The 17,072-nt window shown below is 38.8% G+C and overlaps 1 protein-coding gene across 2 annotated transcripts in view; it reads left to right on the plus strand.

The window, feature by feature from the left end:
- Positions 1-16,064, plus strand: part of SULT4A1 (sulfotransferase family 4A member 1) — a 30,893-nt gene extending 14,829 nt beyond the window's left edge. Inside the window, exons 2-8 of one of the 2 annotated variants that reach the window (XR_011048202.1) lie at positions 2,914-3,044; positions 4,479-4,559; positions 4,683-4,809; positions 8,127-8,221; positions 9,658-9,796; positions 12,603-12,732; positions 14,384-14,466. Coding sequence is in view for 1 of the 2 variants with exons in the window: in XM_068400938.1 (XP_068257039.1) it covers positions 2,914-3,044; positions 4,479-4,559; positions 4,683-4,809; positions 8,127-8,221; positions 9,658-9,796; positions 14,384-14,496 (686 nt within the window). In the remaining variant the exon portion in view is untranslated. Of the gene's footprint in view, positions 1-2,913; positions 3,045-4,478; positions 4,560-4,682; positions 4,810-8,126; positions 8,222-9,657; positions 9,797-12,602; positions 12,733-14,383 lie in introns of both variants that reach the window. The other variant, XM_068400938.1, reaches the window with a different exon arrangement.
- The last annotated feature ends 1,008 nt before the right edge of the window (positions 16,065-17,072 follow it).

Raw genomic sequence — 17,072 nt, forward strand, 5'->3', positions numbered from 1 at the left:
ACGTTCAGCTTTGTTGATATCTGTAATTTAGTTTGAGTTGGTTTTAATCCTAATAGAGATGTGAGGAGGTTATATATATATATAATTATACATATAAAGGCTTTTAGCTATTTTTTTTTCTTTTTGAACAAATAAGCATATGGTGGTTTAGTTTTTTTTTTAAAACATGAGATCGGGTCACTGATAATTTTTTCTATGGCGCTCTTAGCAGTGTGTGTTTGGAATAAGTGCTAACTGATTAAGGGTGACAAGTTAAAAGTGACAGATCCCTCAAAAATTAAATCTCTAGTTTTCATTTGCATTAAGACCCTGAAAATCCTAAGCAAAGTAACTTGAGTGCTAATGTGGAAGAAAATCAGGCTAATACAGTGAGTGACAAAAAGAGAAAAGTAGTGCAGAGTTCATGGGTGGGAGAAATTGGGATCAGTGGTCCCACTGCAGGTGTAGGGAGGAGAAATTCTAACCTGCTAGCTGGCCAGGAGCCAGATGTCTGAACTGTCAGCTTGCAATCCTCCCCTTTGTAGAAGGGAGATTGCAGAATTACTGTTTGCTGTGTGAATTGGAATAGGATGCTGGAATATGTGAGCACAACATACATAACAACAGTAATCTGTGTATGCGCATGCTAATAATTAGCACTGAGGTTCACAGATTTAAAGCACTGTTTTAAAGAACCTGTACTTGATGGAGATTTTTATTTTTCTGCCTTGAGTACCTGCCGTGTGCCCAGCATTACTCTCTTAACAAAGCATTACTCTCTTAACAAAGCAGTATTTCTGATGGAGGCACATTTAGATGAAGACTATGAAGACTTCTGAGCTTCCAAAGGCCCAACTTCCTTATGAATCAGAACCGCTCTTCCCCATGCCTCATACATGAATATGTCATCTCCTGTCTCTGCAGTGCTCCACGGATCTGCTAGCAATCAAGCCAAATCTAGCACATGACCACAGAACTAGGTAAGGCCATGGGGACTGTGCTCCCTGGCCCTTACCTCCTACTTATCTGGTGGACTTGCGGAGAGCTGGTAGGGAACATGCTGCTCTCCTGCAGTTTCAGCATAGTTCTACCTCAGCACTGGGGCCCTTCTGTATTCAGAGGCACAATGGAGATGCCTTCTTTTTGCCTAGAGAGCAGCTGAGTAACAAAAAATTAGAAAGTCCTTGTGGTGGTGTTTGTTCCCATACAGTTATTCCATTTCCTTTCATGGAACAAGGTTGCTGTAATAGCATTTTTCTTTGCAGGCAGAATTGGAAATACAGAAATAAATTATGGAGAACCAGGGTGTCTCCTGTCAGAATAAATATTTAATGAGAACAAGGTTGTGCTCATTCAGAGTCACAAGGACTGATACTGAAGTACTGTATGTATGTTAATTTTAATGTATAAAATATATGCTTGGACTTAAAAATGCAGAGTGAACAGCCTCAGGGGCAAGTGTGTATTAAGTCTGTGACAGCTGTCCCTGTGGGTGATGATAATGTAAAAGTTTCTTTTTTTCCAAGCCATTTTAGTTTACCCACCAATTAGGCAACAGAGGAGTCTTAAAGTACTTACTCTCCAAAGCAGTTCTTGGAGACATGTATTCTTTCATGTTGTATCCAGACTGTGTTCCCTCTAAAGTTGCATCAGCTTTTTTTAGCTCTTCCTAGCTCAGATTAAAAAAAAATCTGAATAATGATACACTGGTTTTCTTTGTGTTGGAAGAACATACAGAATTTGTACAAAACATGTCTTGTTAGTGTGTACAACCATGCTAGTTAACATGAATTAACTGGTGACTGTTACAAGTTACTTGCAACTTACAAGTTATTTTCAAGTTAAAAAAGGAATGAAAGGCATGATCTCAGAGTTTGCAGCTCATCTTTCCAAGGACGTGGGATGTTGAGGCAGGCTGGGGCTTTGTAAAGAGTTCTAGAACAATTGCTTGTTCCTTTAGGCAACATGAGAGAGAGAATAAATCCTGGTTTCACTTTCCTTACCGCTCACAACTCTTAAATAATTGGTCAATCTGTCGCAGTATCCAGCATGTCCCATGTGACTTGTCGTCTAAGATGTGGAGTCCCTTCCCTGCTAGCTTGCTTTGATCTCTTCTCATTCTGTTCCTCAGTCTCACCAAAAGCATGTCCCTTTCTCTTCAAAAGCCTCTGTCAGATATCTCTGAACCTTTGTTTGCCTGTTTTGAGGGTTTCCTACCTACCTGAAGATAAAGGCATTTGAAATAGTTTCCCTGTTCAAACTTCTGTTTGGAATGCCTATTAATTTTCCAAAGCACAGTCATTAAGGCTAAAATGTTTAATGGTTGCTCTGTAAATGTCCTTGGACTGGAGAGAGATACATAACTGGGGCCTCTGAAGCTTATGACTAACTCACTATGCATTGGTGTGTTCAGTGATTTATCCAGTCTGTAACGTGGAGGTATAAATAGACTCTCAAATCATTGCATAATGCTAGAATTGCCTACGGTTTAGAACAGGGGACAGTGGCAGTCTCCCAGTATGGCTGCTAATGCATTTTGTGAGCTTAGATGATCTTTGCCTGCCTCTTTTTTTTTTTTCATTTCTAAAACAGAAATAGTAATATTTGCTGAGCTAACATTCACAGTGGAAAAACTCTGTATATGTAAAATGCTTTCCAATTTGCAGGTAAAATTATTAGGAGACAGAAATGTATTTAAATTATTACCAAAGAAAAATCTCAGGTATTTTATGTGAAAGGAGATCTTCATGTGTTTAAAATAAAACAAAGGGAGCAGACATATTATGTTAAAACAGTAGTTACAGACTTAGTTCACAGCAGACTGTTAAGGACAGAAGTTATCATTATTTCTATGTCTAGGTCTCCCTTCATAAGCTTCTGTTTAGATAAGAACTGTAATACAATCTGTTCTCTTTCATTGTTTGGTTTATGCAGGCACGGGCTTGCTACAGGAAGTGGTCTATCTAGTGAGTCAGGGCGCTGATCCAGATGAGATTGGACTAATGAATATAGATGAACAACTTCCAGTCCTAGAGTACCCTCAGCCTGGTCTGGACATCATCAAGGTACAATTTATTGAAAAGAAAGTCTTTTCAGCATTTGCATATCTTTTTCTTCGGCTCCATATTTATCACTTCATTTCATCCTGTGTCCTTGTGCTTTTCATCACTGGACTTGCTCAGTTTGTTGGAATGATTCAGAGTATTATTAGGTTATTTTAAAATTGCTTTTATTAAGCTTTATTATACTTCATTGAATACTTTGAGATCTTTCTCCGTGTCCTAAATATCTTGGCAATGGGCTTCCTGAATAAAAGTTCCAGGCCTCCCTTGCTTATGAAAACAGAATGCTGCGCAAATGAGGCAAATCTGCTTTGATCCCTTCCCTGAATTTGCAAAAGAGAAACTACAAATACAGAGATCTATGGATCTGTAGACCCACTACTCTGGATTAACACATCTAAATCCTTAGAGACCCAGGATCTGTGGATCTACAGACTCTGTAGGCGTAGTTTGAGGAGTTTGGAATATTCTGCATGAGATGACTTCCACACTAATAAGAATTACGCAGACTAGTGGAATGGCATGTAAGTGTGATCTTGTGATTGCTCAAACTACTTCTGATATAGGCATATCTTGGAATGATTAGGCAAAATACTCAACTCTGTCCTAGAACAGCTACAGTGCTTGCTGAATCGAGCTAGCTAAGGCTGGCACAGGTAGATTTAAGCTGATTCTGGTCACTGACAACTGCAGCAACTGCCTACTTTACGCTGAGAGTAGGGGTCAGAGTTGTTTTTCATCTGTGTGACGCCTAGTCCAATGAGACCTTAGTGCTACCTTGATGCAAATAAGCAGTGGCAATAGTGAGAGGTTTAGTTTGAGATTACACATTGTTATCTATACTATATGCTAGCAACTTGATCCAATATGGATTTATGCAGTTTTTAACTACTGGAAGATGATTTGGGTCATGAGACAATTTTGTCTGAAATTATAGAAAAATACCCTGTTTGAAAGATGTTCACACTCAGATAAACCTTTGGATTGTCTGGGCCTAATTCTGAGGATAAAATAAATTGCAAGAGTAAAATTTTGAAGTGAAGAAGTTAGGGGTAGGCTTTTCAGAGCTTCTGATATTTTTCAAGGAATTTTAGTGGAAGCGTCACTGGGAACAAAGTTAGTTTGATACTAAGAATCTTCACTATTACACTTTCTTCTTGAGAAGAATAGTACTTCCTACAAATGGAAGTACTTTGAAAACAGAAGGGGGGGAAAAAACAACAAAAACCCCCAACACATTATCCAGCCTTTTGATGTTTAAAAGCAGATGTATCTCCCTGACCTAATTTCCAGTCCCAGACCCCTATTAATTTAAGAAATGAATTTGTGAATGTGACTCAGTGCAGTAAAGGACTTCAAGTATGACAGTTCAGGACAGCTCAGGATGTGCCAAAAACTAATGCGCAATAAGAAATGTTTCTGTCTGCTTTATTTTAGGAACTGACATCTCCTCGCCTTATAAAAAGCCACCTACCATATCGGTTTTTGCCTTCGGACCTCCATAATGGCAATTCAAAGGTAAAAATGAAATTAAATCATATTTGTTTAACTATATCAGCAGCAATTGTTTAAGTGTTTTGGGAAATGGGGAGGGGGCGAAGCTTTCAATGAGATGATTTTTTTTTTCCACCCTTGTCATAGGTAATATACATGGCTCGCAACCCCAAAGACCTGGTGGTGTCTTATTACCAGTTTCACCGCTCCCTAAGGACCATGAGCTACAGAGGAACGTTTCAAGAGTTCTGCAGAAGGTTTATGAATGACAAGTGTAAGGAGCTCTTCTCTCTGCACATGCTGTTACACATTTATTTTCATCTCTACATTCCTTCTGCAAGTACAGAAATGAACTGGATAAAGGTGCATTTGTTTTGCATATACAGCAAGGAGGTTGCTACAGATAGAGTGCTGCGTGGACTTAGATTTGTCCATGCAAACTACGGCCATGCCTTGTAAATAATTGCATTACAGTATTTGACCCCATGGGCTCAGGCTCTGACAAAACTCTGGTCTACTCTAATAAATTCAGTTTGCAAAGTGCCAGGTACCTTGTGAAAAGTGGTGAATGTTCCCAGCACCATTTGATTTCAGTTGTAGCTCACTGCGCTTAGCTACTTCTCAGGAGTCTTTCTGTTCCTCAAGGGTTTTTCCCTGGTAATTCCTTTAATATTTTTATTTCACCCAAAAACTCAAGAGTTGTCCATAGCAAGATACCAGCTAACGCACAAAAATCTCTAGTTTGCGTGAGATTCATCTGGAGTACATCAGTAAGTTGAAGTGAGCTCCTGTAAGAAGGCAGTTGCAGGCTGCTAGTGTCTGCAAAATACACCATTATAATGAGAATACAATAACCTCTTTACAACAACTCATCAGCTGTTGACCCAGTAACTCCTTTGAGCAAGGGCTGTTTCATGACACACCCACCCACTGTGTTCCCACTCAAGCTGCACTGCCTTAAGTAGCTCCATTGCACTAGCTCAGTAAACTTGCAGGGAGGACAAGCCCTGTATTCTCACATAACTGGCTGCCACTGGGCTTTTTGCCAATGGATTGCCACATTTTCTAGCTAGGAAGAGAAAAAATTTTTACTGCCTTCTATTTCTCTACAAAATCTTCTCTATGATACCTTAATGTGACATTCAGAATTCATCACGTACCTTGTGCTCTGAGAGCAGGATTTCCTCTAGATCCAGTGCAGCAAACTTTCCTTCAACCTGGAATTTGGAGGAGTTGGTGCTAAAGGAGCTGTATAATACTAAAGGGAAGAAAAAAGTAAAAGCCTGCCAGTGGAGGTTATTTAATAGGCCTTAAAAACCTTTGCTGTTTTCTCCTGCAAGTTTGTGCAGGGAGGGTAAATACTCTACTTCCATTCCAGCCCACCTTCACCTTTTTCTTTTGCGTTCCCTAAGAATAGAATGTTTATCTGTAGCCTGTGATCAGGAACTTCTAGACTGGAGACATATGAAAGACACATTAGAAGGCCTTCTAAGATAGGAGAAAGGTTCTGTACTCTTTCATATAAGTATCCCAAGTTAGTTATATCTCATCTTATAGCAGCTAGCTGATTTATCACAACCTCCCAGAGTCAGTAAAACATCACAACATGTTCTGTGTCCATAATTGTGCAAATGGAGTGTTTTTAATACAGTAAATTTAGCATTTAGCTAAATGTTTGCATTACACAGAAGCAATACAGCAGCAAAAAAACCTTCATACAAAGGCAAAGTAGTGCTAGAGGGAGAAGCACTGGGCCCAAATGACACAATCCCACTCTTTTTACCCCTCCTTATACCTGGCTGTCTGAAACAAGTTCAGTGCATGTTAGCTGTATTGTTTGGGAGCATACAGTTGGTTAGGGATTAGTCCTGAATGTGCTAATTCTTTGGCATTGTCCTCTAAAGTATAAGGGAGTTTCTTACGTAAAACATAGGTAAACTCTGCTAACATGATCTTAATGGATTCTTGCCCTGTACTATTAAGAGCAGCCAGGAACACTTTTTGCTTGATTGGTGTGTTAGTTTCATGTGTGAATTTCTTTAGGGGTGTATGGAATGGGAATAAAAAAAAGGAATTTTTTCCAATACCTTTACAAAAGTTGAAAATGAGTCAGCTGATCAAAATAATTTTCCTATAAAACTGACCTCTTTGTCCATTGAAAATGTTCCAGTTACCAAAATTAAGCAATTATTTTTCAAAGGGAAAAGGTGGCTTCAAAATACAAAACTAAGAAGTTTAATATTTTTCTATAGCTGCTTTGCTGAAGAGATAAAATTGACCAAAAAAATATTCTGAAAGAATATGAAAAACTGCTCACCATATTTGCTTAACTCCTGCCTTGATTATCTAAAGTACTTTGGGGGAACTTATCACTGGTAACAAAAAAATATGCAGAATGCACTTCTCTTTATGTTGCCTTTCTGGTAATATTGGCAGCAAAAGACATTCTCTAGATAATAAATACCAGTGTCTGAACATCTGCTAGACATTCATGAATTGACTGAAATGAGTGCAAATGTGGACTTTATCAGAGAAGTGAAAAACAAAGGAGGAAAGTTTTGGGGGAAGGTTAAGGCTTCCAGTAACCACTGCCTCAGCAGTGCTGGGAGCACAAGCCCTCCCATCATAGCACCTCAGCTTCTCTTCAAGTCCTGAACCCCACACAGCAGATATGGGGAACTGAAGACAAGCTGCTGGTGGTATGCAGGAGTTTGGAGGTGTAAGCTTTTCATCATTGGCAGCCCTGTATGCTGGGCCTGCTCACAACTTGTGATATATGGGGTGTACCCCATCACATCACTCTCAGCTTTTGGGAGCACTCAACACCCCATGGGCATCTGGTGGTAGTCTGGATTTATTGTGTAGTTGAGATAACTGTTAACAGTATAACTGAAAATGTGTTCTGGCATATCTACAGAAGTTGCGTGGAAGTGTCCAGAAAATAACAATAGAAGAGAATAGGTCTTAGATTTTTGTGGGAGGCAGGGGCAAAAGATGTAATGGTAAATAGAATATTGTGTCAGTACATCCTTAGTTTTGGGGAATGACCATGAAGCATTTTTATAGGCCTGTTTCCTCAATACTTCTTTAATTAAGAAAGGACAATGGCTGTTAGCAATTCTTTGTCTGTAATAGAGGATGCTCTATGAATGCTTTATCTAGCTTCTAAGTGAAGGAAGCTGCAGTATGATATGTTAATTGCCGGACTTCGCACAGATTGGAGCCACTGAAAATTTGCCTTCTGCAAAGCTGTCTGTGTAATTTTTATTTTGGCTCAATTTCTGTTCAATAGTCAGGTGTTATTAATACTGAGCTCCAAGAGGTCCTTCATGAAATATGGTGGCATTTTCAGTTGAACATTTTATCTTTATGGTAAGTTAGTTCTTTTGAATATTCCAAACTGATAGAAAAACTCTTTTAATTAAGTTCCTTGCTGTGCATGACAATGGGTCAAAACCAGACACAGTTCTCCTGGGGCTATGAACAACTCCAGTTAATTTATTTTTCTCCTTTTTTTTTTTCTTTTTTTTTGAAGAGGGATTAATAAATAAAGTGTTCATTTTCCTCATGCCAATCATAATGTCTTTGTAGTAGGATATGGTTCGTGGTTTGAACACGTGCAAGAGTTTTGGGAACATCACATGGATGCCAATGTGCTTTTTCTCAAGTATGAAGATATGCATAAGGTAGGTTAGATGTAGCAAAAAGCTATTTTACATTTAGCATCGTAGTGTTTAAAATCCATAAAGTACAAAAATTGCTTCTTATGTCCATATTTGGCCTCCCTAATGTCCGATACCATTTTTAAAGCACTGGCATTCAATAGCTTTTATGGACATCAGCAGTTTCATAAACCTAGTAATTTACTCAGGTATCTGCCTGCATCCATAGGCACTAAACTACTCACAGAGAAGGCAGAGATGTGTAACTCTAGGGCCTGCTACACTCAGCACTGGGCATTCATTTAAAAGAAATGTCTTGCTGTGTGTTCTGTATCAATGAGAAAAAAAGTATATCATTGGTGTTTTGTCATATATTTGGCATTAATTCTGATTATTTGGTTCTTACTGTCTTCTGGGAAGCAATGTTGAAAACAGGGATGATTGTGTAGCATAAAGTGAACGTAATTATTGGGTGCTTACAGTATGCTGGCTAATAAATCCACTTTATTTTTAATCAGAAATTTAGTGGAAATACTACATAGAACATTGATTTCCACTTCCTATTGCAATAATATATTTTTGAGAATTAATGAAAATACTTAAAAATGTTTATTTGACTGGAAAATTAATGCAAACGTAGGAAAAACCCATCTCCTGTCTCTAAACCTACAAAAAGGCAAAATCAGGGTAGAACTCAATAAAGCTGAGTAAATTATAATTTCAGCTTTACTGAGCCTTCTGATGGAGTGGGATGCTAAAAAAAGATATAATACAATCAGAATAATTAAAAAAGTTTAGTAGAAATTATTTCAAACCCATGATTTTGAATAATGATATATTCCTAGCTGTGCTCACTGATGGATGCTGCCGAAAGCCAGTGGTGTCACAGGATCTCTGCTTCCTGATAAACATTGCTGTTTTGTCCTTGCAACTCCAGAAGTCTTATTCATACTGAGGAACCCTGGAGTTCTGGATACATAAATTACTGACTGCTTATTCTCAGAGGTCACCTCACTAGATCCTTTCCATATACGTGAATGCAGTTCCAGACGCTAACAATGAAGGAAGGGCTGTTCTAACATTTGTAGTCATTTATTTTACCAAGATGAAAATCAAACTTTTAATTCCTCCAAAATACACTGGTATTCCAAAGTGATCAGTTAAGGGTGTGGTATTGTCTGAAGTGGGAAGCATCACACTTTGCAGTTCCCCGTTCTAGCATTTGAAGAGGCGAGCTTACGTGATCATGTTCTCTGCCGACCTGTCTTACCCTAATTACTTGGAATGTGTTTATTTTCAGCAAATTGGAAGGTGTCAAAATTTTAAGACAGTGGTGGTGTTTCTACAACTTCTGCATTTGTATTTTTCACACTCATGAGGATATAATTAATTTTGAAATATTGAAACTCATTAAAAAAAGGTAATTTAAAATAAACTGTTTCTTAAATACTCTCTTACAGGACCTAGCAACAATGGTTGAGCAACTGGTGAGGTTCTTAGGAGTTTCTTATGACAAAGCACAGTTGGAATCCATGGTGGAACACTGCCATCAACTCATTGATCAGTGCTGTAATGCAGAAGCACTTCCTGTTGGCAGGGGTATGTTTAAAACCCACAGTAAAACTCTTATTGTGGAAATTGCAAGAAGCAACTGACAACTTAGTAACCTCCAGAATGTGTTAAGATGTTGGCAAAATATTTCTGTGTAATGATGGGAGGTAACTGACTGCTGGTGAAATTTCGGGGTTGGTTTGTTCTGAAATGAAGTTACATAGAAGTGACTAAATGGGATGGAAACATACAAGATCAACAGTGTATATTCGACACCATGCAAACCACTCTGAAGTAAGCCAAAGACTCTGCAACAATGGATTGAGCTATTCGTGCTGAGAAGACTGTACTGCTTCTTCTGACCTTTGGCATGTCAAAGCCCACACAATTTCATATAGTTTATCCTGGCCTAAGCCCTTGTTTTTAAGTATATCAGATTTTCTAGAATAGCAGATAATTCTAATTTGAAGGCATGAAATGACAAGGACCTGTAGCTTTCCTTGTGAGCTTTTTCTTTTCATTGTCTACCTCAGCTGTTTAAAATGTGTTTAGCTTCTAGATGTTTATTCTGATGAGGTCTTTCTCTAGGAATGTGAAGTGTCGTTTGATCTGCTGATACATCTGTCCTTTGATGATGTCAAGAAATCAAGTCCTTTCTCAGTTGTCTTTCTGATAAGCATAAAAGAGTGAACTCCCTCAAATTATTTTCTGTAGACTACTTTACAGCACTTAATGGCTCTTGAAAAATGAGAGAATAAGATCAAGATGGACAATTCCTATATCAGCCTCACAAGTGCCTTATCCAGACATAAAATCACTTTATCCACTAATATAATGCAGTTTTAATTGGAACTTTCTCTCCCTCTCCTTTGATTGTCCATCCATAGCCATGTTAGCACTTTTGATACAGCATCGTACATGAAGCATGTGTTTATCATGACCACAAAGTCTTTTCAGTGGAATTGATTTACAGGTTCTTGTCCCTTACTCAGGTATCATGACTTGAATGCATGACCTCAACCTACTTCTTAGGTTCCTTTCCATACTACCTCTCTCAGACAACCTTCATGTGATCTGCAAATTATATCAGCTGTAGTTTTTATAATTATTTTCAAGTCTCTGATAAGAATACCAAATATCATCAGTCCTTCTTTGACTACTAATTCTGAGTTAGCCAGGTGTTTAGTTGTTTATCATGCATTTTGTTGATATTATATAGTTCTATTAAAAAACACTAAAATCAAATGCCTTACAAAAGTTGATTGTATCTTTGCATTCACCTTTAACCAGTCAAACTGTAATCTTGCCAACACTCAGTCAGGTTTGAGAGAAAGTTTGCTTTCCCATGAAAGCAGGTTCACTGGTATTCTAATACTACCTTCGCATCTTTCTTGGCAGAGCCTTATGCCAGTTTTCCATTACTCAGCTCAGATTATCGTCAGAGTAACTGACCCAGGATAACTGGTCCTGTTTGTACGTTGGCACAAACATTTCAGAATGTCATACTTGGAAAAAGCCGTTGCTCACACCTGCTTGCTTTTCTCTGTGTCTTTGCACACCTGGTATGGAAAGGGTCTTGGTACGTTCTGTAGGGGCTATACACTCCAGTTACTACAGTAGGACCTGGAAACCAGATTCCTATGGGCAGTTCTCTGTCATAACTGTGATATGGCACCTCTTTTTGCCCCAGTTCACATAAGGTAATGATGAGTTCTTGAAATAAATATCTCAAGTTTACTGGCTTGAGGTAAAATTCCAGTGAAGACAAAGGAGTTTGTGGTTTCTCTGAAAGACCTAATATATTCCCTATAGTATCTGGTAGAGTCTCCATTGAATGGTGTGTTTTTCTGCTCTTAGTTCTCTTGCTTTCAACTCCCATCCTGTCCTCCCCTTACTACTTCAAACTGAAAATTCATCATGTAACACAACTTGTATCTTGTGTGAAAACAGCAGATCATCTCATTTGCAGTAGGATTTTATGGCACATTGCCTAACTGATTACCAACCCACTTTTCTGCTATGGCGACGAGATCACAAAATGATGAGTCTGGTAAGACATCCTGAGGGCCTTGGATAAAGTGTGTTTTATGTCAGTGCAAGATTTTACAAACACTAGAGCTGCTGAATTCTCTTCTGTTGACTTGCATGTAACATGAAAACCTAGCTTTGTTCCTAACCTCCATGATTTGGAGATCTGTGGAGCAGCAGCATTGCTTCTTGCTGCGCACAGCCCAAATCCCCCATCCTTGTCCAGTGAAAGCCAGAAAGGTGGTTGTGAAAGAAAGGTGAGGTTGTAATACAAGAGAAAAGAGAACAGAGCTGCTGGTGAGACCTTCCACAGGCAGAAAGGTCAACTGCTGTCTCTGCTGTCCAGTTCATCTCCATCCAGATAAACAGGGTGATGCCCACTTTTGCTGCATGCACTGTTCTGTACGTGGTGTTAGTGTTCATTGTTCTGTAGTGGAGCCTGCAAATCCCCAGTCAAGGGGCAGAGCCTCTTATTTATACTGTCTACAAATCTTTCAAAAAGAAGCCTCCATTTTGTAATAGAGAAGGAAGGGTGCTGCAGCAGTTAATGTAATATTTTGTCATTTGTTCACTGTGCTTTTTATTAAAAATATCCTTATTTTGAATTTCTTTTGTTTGCTGTCTCTGACTTTTACAGTATTTTGTTACTTCAGAATGCAGCTTCATTAACAGTGCTTTGTTCCTTCTCTGTTTGTTTCTGTGACAAAGAATGGTGGCAATAACATGACAGGTTATTGTAATTTGTTTCAAATATTTTTAATTTGTCATTAGTTACATTTACTTTATTATTTTACTTTATTTTAGTTCTTCATTTTTTTTCTTTTAGCACATTGATCTTTACTCTGAAGATAACCCTGAGCTGCTGTGAAAGCAGAACAATGATTATATATGTTACTTATATTTGACTCTTATCACATCATAATTTACACAGTTGCATGATTCAAATCATAAACCAGGTGGGTGACTTTTTGACAAGCTATCAATTCATAGGGGTAAAAAAAAAAAGACGTTACAAATAATCCCCTGTGTATGTCCTTTATAAAATTTGTCGTTTGTCCCATACATGTTGTTAGGGAGATTCAGAATTAAAAGGCTTATCTTTCCCAAGCAGAGGAAGAAAATGTTTTTGTTACTGTTATTGAAAGGGAAATACAGGCTTTTGTGTTTCATGCTGTACTTCATGCAATTAGAGTTGCCAGAGCAAAATTGAAATCAGTATCAGATGTTTATGATTGCAAGTGTTTTCCTAATTTTTTTTTGATACAGGAGAAATTTGATGAAAACAATAAATGATGCATTTTTAGTCAGTTTCAGGTTCTTTTGATCTTTGGATCCTGAAAACAAACCATAACGCTATCATACCTTCAGGAGTTACAGAAAAATTCTGATTTCATAGAACAGTCCTTGCCACACATACTACACCATCATGTTAATATGTAATTTGTAGATGTTTCAGACAGTTTTGTCTTTGGACTCAATTATAGAGTTGCTGCATAAAAGCAATGGTAATTAAATTAAATGGGTATTCTTCTTATGCATCAAATGCATAATTAAGCTCCCTGCATGTAGTTCTGTTCTTGCTGTTATGATTAAACTCTCTGGTAGCACAGTCCCAATTCTCCTTTCATTTATTCCAGTTGAACAAGGCTGGATTTTGTCTTTATTTGTATCCAACATAAATGAGAAGAGAATTGGGCCTCTCAATCTGGTTACTCCATGGGACTTATTCACCAAGGAGTAACCCTAGCTGACTTTGAGTTAACTAAATTTTGGACTGCAGTGAAACAGTGGTTAAAGGGACCACAGCCTTTGACCTGGTGGGTTCATCAGTGTCAGGTTATGTTACTAGTTAGGTTCAGTAGAGTAGAAGAATGCTCCATACAAGGAGAAAGTGTTCAGTGTCCATATTGCATCCACCAAAATCTTCCTATTCCTTGTGTACGAGATTAAAATTTAAATGGCACAAACTGAGTGTATGGCACTTGTTCTCTTCTATAGATAGAATCTAGGCACTCATATTTAACACAATTCTCTCTATGTGGAGAAATGTAAATCCATCTGTTGAACTTATCTTTAAACATAAAATAATAGGAATTAGTAATGATAATATTACATCTCAATAATCGGAATTCAATAATCAGTTTAATACTCCACATTCCATGTACCTTTTGGTTAGTTCTCTAATGAGTGTATGCTGAAGGCACGGTAATTTTGAAATGTATTATTGTTAGCTGTTGGAATTATTAAACAGCCATAGTTTGCACTGAAACCAGAAATCCACTTTTAAATGAATTCCCAAACCAAAATCTATTTTCATTTCTGATTAAGGCTAAAGCAAAATCTCACAAAAATCTGAGTTCTTCCTGTATAATACTCGGCTGGTGCAGGTGACAAGGTGTGTGGTATTTATTTTAAGGCTTTGCAAGGGTTGTAGCAGCGGAATGGGGCAAGACAGTGAACAGCCTTAGGTCTCATTGAGCTTTCAATGAAAGCTAAGACTGTTTAGCATCTCACAGATGATACTTGGTGCCCTGAATAATTAGACTGTAGATATGTGATGTCCTGTTTTGTCCGCTCTTTGACTTGTGTTCTTTCTCTCTGTTTCAGGACGAGTTGGGCTATGGAAAGACATCTTCACCGTTTCAATGAATGAGAAATTTGATTTAGTTTATAAACAGAAGATGGGAAAATGTGACCTCACATTTGATTTTTATTTATAAAAAATGCATGCATATGATATCCAAATATAGCTAGAAGTGCTTTATGCCTACATTTATTACCTGCTGGACAAACTACTGTAGCTATTACGTGTAATAAGATTTAAAGAAGAACAATCTAAGTAAACCATATCAGATACAATTATCTTTGATCCTAAACAGCTGTTTATTTTCTAGTATTTTAATCCTGTGTCCACATGCAAGAACTTCCTAGACAATACTAGAATATTCAGCGGTTAAGGAATGTATTACATATGTATAAGATATGTATCATATATGCAACTAGAATGTACACCTTTTCAGCCCCACACTGATTATTTAATGTGTTTTATAAAAACATTTCACTAGAACCTAAGTAAACATCTGTAAACCAAATAAAAAATTATTTCAGAGGGAAACAAGTAACAGGCCAAAACTGTATGCTAGAATGATCTCAGGGGTTAATCGTCACATTTATTTTTATAGCAGGTATATCAAGTATAAATAAATCCCATTCCAAAATAGTAACTGATCAAAGCGGGGTTCACATTAGGTTCTGCACACCCTTATCTGTATAATTTGAGTAGGTTCTGTGCACTGGCACACTTTGCAAGACAGGCCTTGTTATGGAATACAGCTGTGACTGTCACTCTGATCCCAAAACCTGCCCAGGCCTTCATGGATGACAGCACACAGCTGTCTTCCCAACGGATGACGTTCAGCTCTATGCCGAAGGTCAGCAAACAGAAGCTTTTTGAGCACCCAAATCTAATTCAGTCCCTCAAAATGGGGCTTAAAAGGAAGGCATCTGGTGCAGAGTCTTTCTTGAGGAATCAGAGTCTCTGACCCGTATCACTTTCCTGTATAGACGTGAATTTCACCCGTTAGATACAGTAAGAGAAGATAAGGTGCTGGATATCCTCTAGTTCCACTAAAAGTTAAGAGCACTCAGCACTGTTTATCGTTTGTGCTACTGGACTCCTCCAGACCTAAGTGGAAGATGAATATACGTGCCAGTGTAAGCAGGCAGAGGGAATGGCCGTGCTGAAGGAAGAGAGTTTAAGAATATGCCACCAGGTGGGAGTATTGCACAAATATTCGTGGAGAATACAGTTTCAGTAATTGTTAGCCATGACTGGTCTCGATTATAATCAGGATCCAAATTTATTTCTGTATCTTTTTTTATTCTCTACGACAGGTACACAAACAGCCTGAAGCAGGCTACTATCGCTATAAAACTCTCCAGAATTATTTTATTGTTCCATTAGGTAATGACAACTATGCTTTTTAGGTTCTCAGCAGCAGGAGGCCCGTTTTTGCTAGTCAAATAATCAGGCTCACCAAAAGCTGTGAGGAAGGACTAGCAGATTTTTAGTGTTTCAGTTCTGTTGGGAAACTGTCAGTTCAGCAACTGGCAAGTGGTGTAGCATGATGTGGCTTGACAGCACTTTTCCTTGTATATTTGTGAGTGAAAATGCTTTCAGTGAAATTTTATTTCTATTTTTATATTTTTAGTACTGTATGAATATTGAGCACTACACATTATACTTCTGTGCTTGCTTGCTTATTGAATAAAAGATGTGTTCCATGTATTGTGATTTGCTCATTTGGTAGACCTACTACTCAGGCTAGGTGGTCTTTGTACAAGCCACAGATCCTCTTCCCTACCCATACATCCTAATTTAAGACAGAAGAACCACAGAAAGATGGCATCAGCTCAGACAACTGTCTGACCCAGTGAGCTGTCTCTGACAGCGGCCCATAACGAATGCCTATGCAAGAGTAAAATAGAGAGCACAGGACTCTGTGAGCATCTTTGTGTTTAATAGCCCTCCACAGGGTTTTCTTCCCCTCATGCTGGTATTGACAGCATCCCATGGCAATGAGTTCTTCATCTAAATACACACTGTATGAAAAAGAACTTATTTGCTTAGAGACTGCTACCAGATAGAGTAATTTAGTGTATCTTTGTTCTTGAATTATGACAGATGATGCGCAGTCACTGTTGAATCCATGCAAGATTTTACACACTTCTGTCTTGCACCTCTTGGGCAACTCGGGGGTCTGTATTGGGACCGGTCCTGTTTAACATCTTTGTCGGTGACACGGACAGTGGGCATTGAGTGCGCCCTCAGCAAGTTTGCTGATGACACCAAGCTGTGCGGTGTGGTTGACACGCTGGAGGGAAGGGATGCCATCCAGAGGGACCTTGACAGGCTTGAGAGCTGGGCCTGTGCAAACCGCATGAAGTTCAACAAGGCCAAGTGCAAGGTCCTGTGTGTGGGTCGGGGCAATCCCAAGCACAAATACAGGATGGGCGGAGAATGGATTGAGAGCAGCCCTGAGGAGAAGGACTTGGGGGTGATGGTTGACGAGAAGCTCAACATGAGCCAGCAATGTGAGCCTGCAGCCCAGAAGGCCAACCGTATCCTGGCCTGCATCAAAAGAAGCGCGGCCAGCAGGTCGAGGGAGGTGATTCTGCCCCTTTACTCCGCTCTCGTGAGACCCCACCTGGAGTACTGCATCCACCTCTGGGGTCCCCAACATAAGAAGGACATGGAGCTGTTGGAGCGAGTCCAGAGGAGGGCCACGAAGATGAT

The sequence above is a fragment of the Nyctibius grandis genome, chromosome 5 (genome assembly GCF_013368605.1).
Source record: "Nyctibius grandis isolate bNycGra1 chromosome 5, bNycGra1.pri, whole genome shotgun sequence".
Classification (NCBI taxonomy): domain Eukaryota; kingdom Metazoa; phylum Chordata; class Aves; order Nyctibiiformes; family Nyctibiidae; genus Nyctibius; species Nyctibius grandis.